Genomic DNA, 13,611 nt, shown 5'->3' on the forward strand with positions numbered 1-13,611 from the left:
AGTCCAAGTCCCGAGTTAGCAAAACTCGCCGAGCTTGGCTCGACTCGCCAACTTGGCGAACTCGCCTGACTCGCAGCGAGTCTGGTAACTCTGGTTCAAAGTAGTCAAGATAGGACAACCTGCTAACTGGACCAAGTGCAGGTTGCTCCAAATTCTATTTCCACTACTAATAGGCAACAAGATGGAGATGAACACTTTTTAAAGGAGTATCTATGATTCCATTTATCTGAGTTGTACCATGTTGCACATATATCCTTGTGGTATAGGGCTACAACATACCATATTGCATCAGCACTTACAGATGTTGCTCCATTGCTGAACTTGTCACTCTTTGCAACCTCATGATCTATTGACACCATGTTTGGCACAATAAAAGTTGTTTAAAGCACCCACACCTTCTGTATGGTAAATACACTACATTGGACCTTGCACCAAGTCCCATCACATCAAACCACACTTCCATGGCCCATGTCAAATCAGCACTTGTCAGTGCTACTACAATGTGGGAGACCGGCCATCACACCTATAAAGATGCACCGTCTTGAGTATCAATTGTTAAGTGAAACCACATAGAACAAGAGTACAGCACATGCATGTCAGATGATAAACTACTTGTTCCCATATTGCTCTGCAAAACAAATAAAAAAATAAGATCTATAAGATACACATCAACATAACTTGCCTACATATAAGCTATCTCCATTCAGCATCAGCAAAACAGAACATTATTCTTAATGTCAAGATTCACAAAATTGAGTAGTTAATTTTGTCAAACTTAGCAAAATAGATAAACGAGAGAGTTCAAAGTAATTAACTCAATTTTTATATGCCTTCCACCATATAAAGAATAGTAAATAAGACACCAAAATATCAGTGTTGTACAGTTACTACCCATATACTTGTCCCCCAAAGCCTGGTGCTTTCCATTGTGTCATGTGTTAGTTTTTGTGTCTTAGACCAGCAATCAGACTTTCAGTATTTAATTTCAGATTAACATTAAGTAAATGATAAGCAAGTAAACGAAGGAAAGAAAACAAGTGCACAAGAGACCAACTCAATTACCCTGGGAAAACCTCCAAGGAGGAAAAACCCAACACTAAAGACCCACATGTCAGATTATGTATTCAATTATGTCTTGTAACAATACAATACTTAGCTCAAATCATGTGACTCAGATCTGGGATCTTCAAATTGCACACTTGAATGAATCAGATCTGCCCTTTTAACACACCAGGTCTACACTTCTATATTCACTAGGTCTGCTCTTTAATGCACCATCTAACAGCAATAAGGAGCACCAAAATTCGCTATATCTTCCTTGGATAAATTCGCCAAGTTCACCCTTTTATTTTCGCACACCAAGAAGCAGATGAATTTCGCTAAGAGCATGAATGAATGAATGTATTTTAAACTTGCCAAATAGTCTTTATTTATATGGTGCATATACCCTTTTAAGTCGGCTTTATTTAAATATATATTTGGCACCAATTTGATTTAGACTGTGGCGTGTTCATTATAGGGCTGGCCCTATTTAGGAGCACGCTATCTTCTTTGGCGTGAAGGGTCCAGCTCTTACACGTTACCCTTTGGCAAAAGGGCCCAGCCCTTTAGGGATTCGGATGTTGCCTTAGGCAATCCGAATCCCCCTTTTTATGAGCCTAGTTACAAACAACACTCCCTCTTAACTAGGGAAGAAAATGAATACATAATCAGAACCTTTAGAGTTCCATCTAGCACACAAGCATAGAATTACATCTTCCACCTAGCACACAAGCATAGGATGATTCTAGCACACAAGCATAGAAAGTGTAATACACAAGTGGGTCTTTACATAATTACAATTTTCCATCTAGCACACAAACATAGAATGGAACCTTCCATTCTTGCACACAAGCGAAGAATGGACAAACCCTGCAGTAAAGAATCACTGAGATTGAAGCTCCCTCTCAACCAGGGTTTCATTTTCCACAATACCAAGTCTGTCTCTGAAGTATTCAAACTTCACTCTGGATAAGGGCTTGGTAAGAATATCTGCAACTTGTTCATCTGTGCTGATATACTTCAGCTGAATGGTACCTCTTTGCACCAATGCACCATATCCCGAATGAAGTGATAATGAGTTTCCACATGCTTGGACCTGTCATGAAACACAAGATTTACCGACATCTTTATACAGCTTTGATTATCACAATGAATAGTGGTAGGACCACTAGGTTGACCAAACAATCCAACAAGAAGTTTGCGGAGCCACACTGCTTCTCTAGATGCAACAGATGTTGCAATGTACTCAGCTTCTGCAGTACTCAATGCTACCAAAGATTGCTTTCTACAGCCCCAAGAGATTATTGTAGAACCCAAGCTAAAGTAAATACTCGAAATGCTTTTCTTGTCCTTGACACTTCCTGCCCAATCTGAATCTGAATAGCCTTCCAAGGAGATTGAGGTATTAAGTGAATACTTCAGCCCATAACCAATAGTGCCTCGCAGATGTCTTAGAATGTGCTTGGCTGCAACCAGGTGAACAAGTTTAGGCATGCTCATGAACTGACTGAGAGCATTCACAGCATAACAGATATCTGGTCTAGTATTGACTAGATACATCAAGGTTCCGATCAACTGCATCTACTCAGATGGATCTGCAAAATCAAAGTTAGCTGCAGGAACACTCAACTTCTTTAAGTTAAATTCCATACGAGTAGACATAGGTTTACAATCCATCATTCTAAATCTTTTCAGAATATCAATAGTGTACTTTCCTTGACTTAGAAAAATTTCATTGGATCTTTGCCATACTTCTAACCCTAGGAAGTAATGCATTAGACCTAGATCCTTCATTTCAAATTCTGAGGCTAATTCTTTCTTACATCTCATGAGCAGTTTATTTTCACCAGTGAGAAATAAATCATCCACATATAAAACCAGAATTAGCATATCATTATTACATATTTTCAAGTAAAGGTTAGCATCAGCATCATTCTTACGAAATCCTAAGCTTAGTAAGTACTTATCAATTCTTTCATACCAAGCACGAGGAGCCTGTTTGAGCCCATATAAGGCTTTCTTCAACCTGCAAACATGAGAGTCTCTTTTATAGATTACATAACCTTCTGGTTGCTCAATATAGACTTCTTCCTCAATAACACCATTAAGGAAAGTTGTCTTAACATCCATTTGATGTAGCTCCAAACCTTTAGCTGCAGCAATAGCTATAATAGATCTAATAGAAGTATATCTAGCAACAGGAGCGAATGTTTCCTCATAATCTATTCCTTCCTTTTGAGAAAAACCACGAGCTACAAATCTAGCTTTATATTTCTCAATACTACCATCAGCATTATGTTTAATTTTAAATAACCATTTAGAGGAAACAACAGACTTACCTTTGGTCTGAGTACAATGTCCCAAACATCATTCTTGATGATAGACTCATACTCTTCATCCTTGGCTAACTTCCAAGCATGGTGAGTCATAGCTTCTTCGACATTGTGAGGTTCAGACTCAATGATGTTGCACATTACTGAAATTTAGTTGGCATGATTTTGAGGTCTCTTGCTATCTCTGAAGGTTCCTCTGGGAGCAGCAAATCTTTCAGCATCTTGAATGGTGTTTCTAACCCAAAGTGGCCTCTTCTTGCTGACCACAATATCCTTAGGTATATCTGTAGAGTCCATGGGTTCAACTGGATCATCCTGAACTTCCTGATCTGGGAGGTCAATAGACTCCTTCTGTATCTTAGGGTTAGTATCAACATTTGATTCTTGATTTTCAGTCACAATATCATCATTATCAGATAATGAACCTTTAGATCTTTTGGATGCAATATCTTCTTCAAAAGTTACATCTCTACTTACCTCAACATACCTTTGACGTGAAATGTAGATTCTGAAGGCTTTGGAAGATTCAATGTATCCTACTAAGATGACTTTCTTTCCAGAGGGATCCAACTTGGTTCGCTTTTCCTTAGGCACATGAACATACACAGGGCTCCCGAAAATCCTTAAGTGGCTGATGTCAGGTTTGATTCCTATAAAGGCTTCTTCAGGAGTTACATTCTTTAGAGCACGATGAGGACATCTATTCTGAATGTAAACTGTTGTTTTGGATGCCTCCGCCCATAGGAAGGGTTGCAAGTCTTGATCATGAATCGTGGCTCTTGCAGCTTCAACAATGGACCTGTTCTTTCTTTCAGCAACTCCATTTTGCTGAGGATTGTAGGGAACACAGAACTCCCTCTTAATTCCTGTCTCAACACAAAAACCATGAAAACAACCTTAGGTGTACTCACCTCCATTGTCAGACCTTAAACATTTAATTCGCTTTCCAGAAGTATTTTCAACCAAGGCTTTGAATTCTTTAAATCTATTTAGGACTTCGTCAGACTCTTTAGATTTAAGAAAGTAAATCCTCCATGTTTTCCTAGAAAAATCATCTATGAAGATAACATAATAAAGGAAACCGCTAGCAGATGCTACAGACATAGGACCACATAGATCTGAATGGATAAGCTCTAACTTTTCTTTAGCCCTACTATCACTTTTATGAAATGGACTCTTCACATTCTTACCCATTGCACAACCTTTACAAGCATCATCATGAGATAAATTGAGTTTAGGCATACCTTTAACCATTTTACCAAGAGTGGTGCAGATGTCCAAGTCTTCTATGCCATAGCTCGCATGATTCAGGAGCCTCATGAATGAGAGCTTGAACTGGGTTAGCTGCAAGCTTATACAAACTATCACATCTATTTCCAATAACACGAGCAGATTTGAAACTAGATTTCTTAGACCAAGCAAGTACTTTACCTTCAGAAAATGCTACTTGCAAACCCTTATCTTCTAAAGCAGAAATGGAAAAAAGATTTCTTTTAATTCCAGGTACAAAAAGAATATCACTGAGTTGTAAGGAAATACCAGAATCTAGTTTTAAAGTAGTACCAGAACCTTTTACCGAATATCGAGCATCATCACCGATTACCACATGAAGGTTGGTATCCTTTTCTATCAGATCTGAAAGATGCTCACGGTAACCTGAAATGTGTCTGGAGGCTCCACTGTCAATTATCCAAGTATCACTGTCAGTAGGAACATTGCTCGATAGAATAGAGATAAGAAGATAGTCCTCATTTTGTTCAGCGACTTCATTTAAATTGGCTTCCCTTTCCTTAGGATCATTCTGACAATCTCTAGCATAGTGACCATACTTATCACATCTGAAACAACGAATGTGGGAGGAATCTCTTAACTTCTTTCTTGGATCGTAGGAAGAGGGTCTAAAATATTTGCTTCTCTTTTCTTTCTTTCAATGCCCACCTTTCCTAGACTTAGCTGTGAGAACATGATTATCATCTTTGTGAGAGTTCTTGTGTTTTCCTCTTACCTCAATGCGAGATTCCTCTTCAATGCAATCAGATTGGAGATGCTCAAAGTTGGGTCGTTCAGCTCTTCCACCAATGCTACAAATGAATGGTTCCCATTCATCAGGTAGACCATTTAATGCAATCATAACAAGATCTTTATCTAAAATTTGGCAATCAAGAGTACTTAGCTTATCCTTCAGTTCATTGATCTTCATGAAGTAGGCCATGATTGAGTCTTCTTCTTTCATTTTGATGTGAAATAGTTGCTGCCTTAGAGCAAGAGCCCTGCTAAGGTTGTTAACTTCATACATTCCTTCCAAGTGTTTGATCATTTCCCTAGCTGAAGCAAATTTTGATATGACGGTGACAAGATGATTCCTGACAGATTCAATTATGATCTTCCTGGCCTTGAGAGAGTCTTTCTTGAACTGCTTCGGTTTTTCAGCATCTTCAGGAGGGGATAGCTTTTCTTCTTCTACAAATTTAAGCAGCTCATTCTCTTCAAGAATCAATAGAATACGGACTTTCCAAGCAGCAAAGTCAGGGGCTCCATCAAGTCTATCTTCAGCCCTCAAACCTGACATTTTAATCTGAAAACAAACAGCAACTAGATGCAACCAAATAATTTACTGAAATCTAAAGTTAGTAAAACCTTAGCTTTGATACCACGTTAGTTTTTGTGTCTCAGACCAGCAATCAGACTTTCAGTATTTAATTTCAGATTAACATTAAGTAAATGATAAGCAAGCAAACAAAGGAAAGAAAACAAGTGCACAAGAGACCAACTCAATTACCCTGGGAAAACCTCCAAGGAGGAAAAACCCAACACTAAAGACCCACAGGTCAGATTATGTATTCAATTTGAATTGTAACAATACAATACTTAGCTCAAATCATGTGACTCAGATCTGGGATCTTCAAACTACCCACTTGAATGAATCAGATCTTCCCTTTTAATACACCATGTTTGCACTTCTATACTCACCAGGTCTGCTCTTTAATGCACCATCTAACAGCAATAAGGAGCACCAAAATTCACTATATCTTCCTTGGATAAATTCGCCAAGTTCACCCTTTTATTTTTGCACACCAAGAAACAGATGAATTTCGCTAAGAGCATGAATGAATGAATGTATTTTAAACTTGCCAAATAGTCTTTATTTATATGGTGCATATACCCTTTTAAGTCTGCTTTATTTAAATATATATTTGGCGCCAATTTGATTTAGAGTGTGGCGTGTTCATTATAGGGCTGGCCCTATTTAGGAGCACGCTATCTTCTTTGGTGTGAAAGGTCCAGCTCTTACACGTTACCCTTTGGCAAAAGGGCCCAGCCCTTTAGAGATTCGGATGTTGCCTTAGGCAATCCGAATCCCCCTTTTTCTGAGCCTAGTTACAAACAACATCGTGAACCAAAGTGGAACCTAGCTCATGACCATAGGGATGGAAAAGGTTCACCAATCCATTCAAAAAGCCCAAGGCAGAGCTTTCCATCTGAACCAAACACCATATCTAAGAATGTGGCTGAGCCCACATCAGTCATAATATTGTACATCTTCCGATAATCCAGATGCAGCACTCTTACAAAGAATGATTTCATGGATTTCTCTTGATTATCCAATTCCTTATGAGGATTTACTTGGTAGACCAGCAATTACACATTGCAATTTTCCAAAACTGGGTTTGTCATTCCTGTGGTAAGGTCTTGGGCACCACACACTAATTGCTAACTAGTCTCGATGAGCTTTGTTATACATTCCTTTAATAACAACCAACACTGTGTTAGTCTAACAATAATATGTATATTAATATGGTAATCTGCATTTCATCCCAACACCCCTGTGCCCTCTTCAATGACATTTACAAAAGACATCGTGAGGACCTGTAGAACCAGTTATATCCTACTTTAATAACCACCAATACTTGATTTTCAACACAATGCTGGTATAACATGTAAATCCTAAGCTTAAATTAAATGTATATACCAAAACCACAACATCCTTCTCTAATACCAATCGACATGGATATTCCATTGTATGCTTAATTACTATGGATTCATTTTCTTCATATGTTGATCCCAAGTTCTATGCTATTGAAACACACTCAAATGATAAAACTTGATGCTTTCCACAGCACTTTTGCTTCTAATCCACAGCATACATTTCATCATGCAATTCTTGAAATGCTCCCATACTAATGCATTGCATATCATGTTTCAAACCCCAACTAAGGTACTACCAATCATGGGATTCTTCTTATAATTCTCGAAAAGATTAGTGCACAAGGATGTCTGGTTCTTTAAGTTCTTAGAAGACTTAAGTCAACTCTTAATTGTGTGTGAAGTAGTAGGTAATTTTTGGTACTTTTCAACCAAAGACTATCTAATCGGCAAAAAAAAGACAAACAAATCTTCAAATAATACTGCAGACAAACTGTTATGAACTATGCCTCTGAAAACATCATCTAACTACCTTTATCATGCTCCCAGTCACTTCTATAATTTAGTCTTTTAATATTAACCCTAAAAGGCAAAGTAATGTTTCAGATAGCTTAGCTTCTCAAACCCTAGTTAAGAGTATGAACAAGTTAGCAAGAAGTGTAGTAGTAGATAATTTTGGTACTTTTCCACTTTACTGTTCATCATGACTATGACCTGCTACTTTGCTTTTCTTCTTTAAAAAAAGGTTTGCACTTGTACTTTTAGGTCTCTTAATTGACCAGCCATTATGTGTGCCTTGACAATGGCTGGTATGTAGTTTAATGATCCTTCTTATAATAAAACTCAAGGGTTGGTGCTGAAAGAGAAGGTAGCAGAAAGGCAAATTGAATAATCAGTAATGCACCACAAGGAGAAAAAAAAGTTGCCTATAATGTGTGATGTTTTGATCAATGATAGAAATCATTAACAAGTCAATTTTCTTCTCACTTCACTGAGTATTTGTCGTCCTCCAGTTCATTGATTCTTCATTGAAAGTGAAGAAAGCTGACTATTTATGTGTGGTATTGGAGGAGGTTTTGATTGAGGTGAGAATTGAAAATGAAATCCAATTAGTTATTAACACAACCTCCAATTATGAAGCCATGAGAGAGAAACTTGTAGAGAGCCACCTGACAACTTTCTGTACTCCCTATGCAGATACAATGCTCTTGGATATCACATGAATACCTTATCCATACACAAGCCCAAATTTAGATAACATTTAATATTTGGATACAGCAACACACTGAATCCAACCCAGGATTACGAAAAAACACAAAAAAATTGCAAAATATATAAATTGTTGGTGTGTGTGTGTGTACGTGTAAAGACACAAATAACAAAATCAATATTATAAAGGAAAAGCATTTAAACCTAAATAATAACAAATAAGTATTTTTAGTGTTATGCTCTCTATTTTTAGATGTCGAATTGGCTGTTGATACTGATAGGTAGAATAAATTAGTTTTTGTTAGCTACAACCTTCACCTTTGACTTGAACAAAATTATGAGGACCAACTTAGATCCTTTCCAGCTAGAAGAGATCAATCCACAATTGAGCAGTAAATAGAGTGGCCATATGGGTAAAACAGAAGAAAAAAAGGAAGTTACAAGTCCAAAGTATGGTGTTGATTGCTCAAGTTCTATAGCGGCCAATAGACCCTCTTGTTCCCAGCTTATCATGATTCTTTTATTCACAATTTTGATGTCATGGATATCAAAATCCATTATCATTGTACTCTTGAATGAATTTTTGAGCTTAAATATACAGTGAACCTCCTTTCTTCCTCTTGTTCAACCACAGTGAACCTCATTTTTTCTTCTTGTCCAACCGCATTGTTTACCACCCCCATTGATAGATAATATGTTTATGAAGAGCACACGGTTATACTGAGAGGAGGGGGGGTGAATCAGTATAACAACAATCTTTTACCAAATTAAACTTTTTCAACTTCAATCATAAGTATATAACTTATCTTATTACCATATTCATTGCATACTAACATTCATATGTAATCTATCTAATATGAACACAAGATATATGAGTGGAAACCCTTACAGGAGAAAACCACAATAAATCAATGCTTTTATATATTTCTTCTTTTACAATATTTCGTAGGCACCAACCTACTAGAGGCACCAATCCCTAACACTGTTTGGGAGCACCAACTCCCAAATCTGAATTCGTGAGCACCAACCCACTGGAAGCACCAACTCCCACTTCAGAATTCTGTGAGCACCAACCCACTGGAAGCACCAACTCCCAAATCTAAATTCGTGAGCACCAACCCACTTCACTTAAATCTGATTTTCCACCTTGACAATGTTGCTAACTCAACAGATGATGGACCTGCAATATTACTATAAATTTTCACCACAAATCTGCTATAATATCTTTCTCAAATCTGCTATAAAGTCTTCTTCAAATTTGTTATGAAGTCTTCGATAAATCTGCTATAAAATCTTCTTCAAATTTACTATAATCTCTTTTATATCCTTCCTTATAAATCTGCTAATAATTTCCTCTGGACAGCTGCTGAAACTGCATTTATTCCTCTAAATTACTGGCCAAGGAATTCTTACAAATCATCTTTAAATCTGCATAATCTGCTTCATTAATCTGCTCAAACTCCTCTATTCAAATCTGCATAAGTTATTACATTAAGAGACAAACCCACTTCTCATTGACCTCCTCATATATTACTCTAACATACCTCTTCACCAAGAGAGGTAACCCTTCACAAAAATATTTTCATTTTTACTTCTTCACAACAGTAATAAATCTGAATTAAATATAACTTGCACACTACAGATACAACACTACTCTCTTTTCAGATTTATATTATCAGCATTATCTTCTTTTTAACATTTCTTACAATCTAAAAAAAATAATTTCAGATTTATATTCTTCACACACAACTCTTTTCCACGTGCCTGATGTTACCTTTTCAATATTTACACCCAGCACTATACACTCATATTCACTTACAACCTCATTTATTCACATCTGTTGTAATAAATCTGCTCTACTTAGAATCTGAATTTTATTTTATTTATTTCACATAGTACGCAGTACGCACAACATCTGTTACAAAATCTGATCCAATTTTTTCTTCAATCAGACATAAAGTCTACTCCAAATCTGATCCAAACTTTTGTACAAGATCTGCTCATAAGGCCTTCATAAAATCTTCATAAATCTGATATAAAGTTATTCTCATGTACTGCACACACGTAAATCTCAAGGATCTTTTTATTCCATATACAGCACTCCTACTTCAAACTTCTCACAAAGATTATTTATACCTTTGGATTTATTCATGAAAGGAGATGTCTATTCATTTCATGGGTCACATCTTTTTACAAACTTAATTACTCTCATTTAAATTGAACTTTATTTATTCCTTTATCGGGTTTAACTTCAGATTAGTCTCCTTCCATAATGTCACACCTCTTGATTAGACGGCATTTGTTTTTCAAACAAATTAAACACGTTTTGTCAAAACATTACTATGATTCGATTCTTTAATGGATTGCATTCCTTGTACTAATGAGACTTTTTCTTCCATTATCATAGCCTTGACTTTTATTACGTTAATATTGGATGTGCACAAACATAAACTTCAGAGGGACTACAAGAAACAATTAGTTCCCAGATTGTGAGTTTGCGTTTCTTCATGGTTTGTTATCAATGCATTATTATTAATGTCATCCACTGATTATAATTTTTCTTACTCGTAGTATATATCAAAACCCCTTGTTTCATTCTTCAAATTGTAGCCATTCATCTTTCATAATTTCTGCCATAAACAATTGATATGTTTCTTCATACATTAATTGCACCTCTTTGTATACAAAGCACCCCCTTTTTATTATCAAGTCCAAAACATATAGTAATCGCTTCTTAACAAATCATTCTTTAGCACGATATTAATATTTTTAATATGAATGACAAACGCCATGCATTTTAATCGTGGTTATAGCTGAATGGAAGTCGCTTTGATCAGATGTAAATCTTCAGCTTGAATTGCCATGTTATGTAATCGATCATCTCAACTATTATTCTTTGATATTGAAATATATTATAACCTTTCTATCGGGCTTTATTGATTTCTTTCCTTTTGTGATATTCCATCTTAGCTTTCTAAGTCGCTGCTCATGTTCCAGCATGATCGATGCTTTCTTACGAGACAATTATTACTTTGTCCATTAGTGATAATCGCTGCATTCTTTGAATCAATGTTTTGATGCTTCCTTGATGGGAATCACCATATTTATTTATTCAGCCATCAGACTAATAAATGGCCGCTCTTTGGTCATGAGTCGACTTGCACATTAAAGAAGTCTCTCATTATTATCACTGGCTTCTTAATCTTTACTTGCTAAATTAAATAGCATGATCTTCATAGCAAGCTGGTCTACATTCCTCAATCTCTGTTTCTATACTCCAACCAGCAGCATAAATCACTTGGAACATTGAATATGTTTGATACAATCTTATTTGAGAAGTTGGCTGTGTGTATTACGGCTATACATGATATCGTTTTGTTTATTAAGCATATACAACATAAAAGTGTATCATCGCTACACATGAAGTCAACCAATGTTCTTGAACCACTTCCGAAAACTTGTTATTCCATACATATAATATATCGCTGTATCAACATGATCGATCCCCAAAGAATTATGCATATAATGAGGTCTCCATCTTCAAACTTTTCATTTGCTGCTTGCTCATACATTAATGCTATGAAGTCGGCAATGTTGCTGATAACCAAAGTTGTAGTCTTCATTATATAATCGCTGATTCAGAGTCTTCTTTGTCTCAGTGCTATGTTACCATAAGTATTTGATTACTGTCACTGATCAGTCATGTATTACTATTGCTGTCATACAGTAGTCTTTGTCATCTGTTATATGTCATTGCTGCATATGATCACTGCATACCCACATCTTGTATATGGAGTTCATCTTCAATTCTGATCATTCAATGATTATGGAAATGTCTTCTTCATATAAATCACAGCTATCCATCACCTTTGACATTGATGATAGCCTTCTTGCATCTTTGACATCATTGACAATATTTCCATCAGTTTATTAGCAAGTTGATTTGGTTAAATATTACCTTGATATTAATTTGATAAGGAAAAATAACACACTGCTGTTAAATATGTTGTTTGTGTCAGACCTAAAAGTGGTTCTATAAAATGAAGACCCTCATAAAAGAAAAAAGATAGAAGACCATTCTAGATCCATCACAAAACAAGAATGCTGGTCTACAAAGTGGCTTGGGGTTATAAGCAACAGTTGTTTGTAAGAAGAGTACCACTGTGCACTAAGCAAGAGCTATGAAAAATATAATGCCAATTTGTGGTAAGTGAAGACTATAGCTAACAACGATATAGAAGTATAGTAATGGACAATACCATGTTATCTAATACATGCACACAACATTCACAGTATGAATACAACTATTGAAAAAGAAGAGATTTCGGTTACGGATACATACCTTTTGTGAACTTGTCAGCACATTAATCTCCAAATTGGCTAGTGGAACTCTGTGAGAAAAGGTTATAGGTGAAGTCAAGATTGATAGATGAAGACCTGAGTAAACCATAGTTGTGGACAACAGATACCCAGAAAACCTCAATGGTACAACTACTATTCAAATCTACAATACCTTTCTATTGACTTAGCTTTCACAGTGTAAGCTCCTCTAACCCTAAATCCGATTAAAAGAAATATATTTGCATAAGCAGAGCAAATAATGCATCTTCTTTTCTTAGGAAAAAAAAAGTGGTGTACATAAGTATGGACTAAAACCCTAAAGGAAAATCTCAATGTTAACCAACATCATTGGCCCAACCAATGGCATCGGCTAATACAGTAGTGTTGCAAAACATCATCAATCGAAGCAATATCAAATACAACCAAAAAATCAACAAAAAATAGAGTTAGGGGAATTCAAGGAATCAAGGTAACAGATATGCAAACATGAGAGTGATAGGAAGGAGGATGGTTGATGGCACATCTCTCACAATGTATTGTAAGCCAACCTATTCAAAGCCATGATATGTGTGAACATATATGTTCAAGGAGATTAATGATAATAGTGTCTATAAAACCAAAAAACGTGTATACATTATTTCTGTGACCAATATTTATTTACGAACTGTAGCCAAACTTTTTCTATCAAGAATCCAAGACCAAAATGGATTTGTCAATTCTAAATAAGTTTGAGCCTAACTACCCTACAAGGAATTAATTTGGT

At 36.1% G+C, this 13,611-nt stretch overlaps 1 protein-coding gene across 2 annotated transcripts in view; it reads right to left on the reverse strand.

Annotated features, from left to right (window-relative positions):
- Positions 1–13,611, reverse strand: part of LOC131031612 (uncharacterized) — a 91,656-nt gene that overhangs the window by 14,836 nt on the left and 63,209 nt on the right. Inside the window, exon 4 of one of the 2 annotated variants that reach the window (XM_057962775.2) lies at positions 12,850–12,898. The exons of the other annotated variant lie outside the window; for it this stretch is intronic. Within the exon in view, the coding sequence (XP_057818758.1) occupies positions 12,872–12,898 (27 nt within the window). The 3' untranslated portion in view covers positions 12,850–12,871. The remainder of the gene's footprint in view (positions 1–12,849; positions 12,899–13,611) is intronic. 2 annotated transcript variants of the gene reach the window in all.

Source organism: Cryptomeria japonica, chromosome 2, assembly GCF_030272615.1.
Source record: "Cryptomeria japonica chromosome 2, Sugi_1.0, whole genome shotgun sequence".
NCBI lineage: Eukaryota > Viridiplantae > Streptophyta > Pinopsida > Cupressales > Cupressaceae > Cryptomeria > Cryptomeria japonica.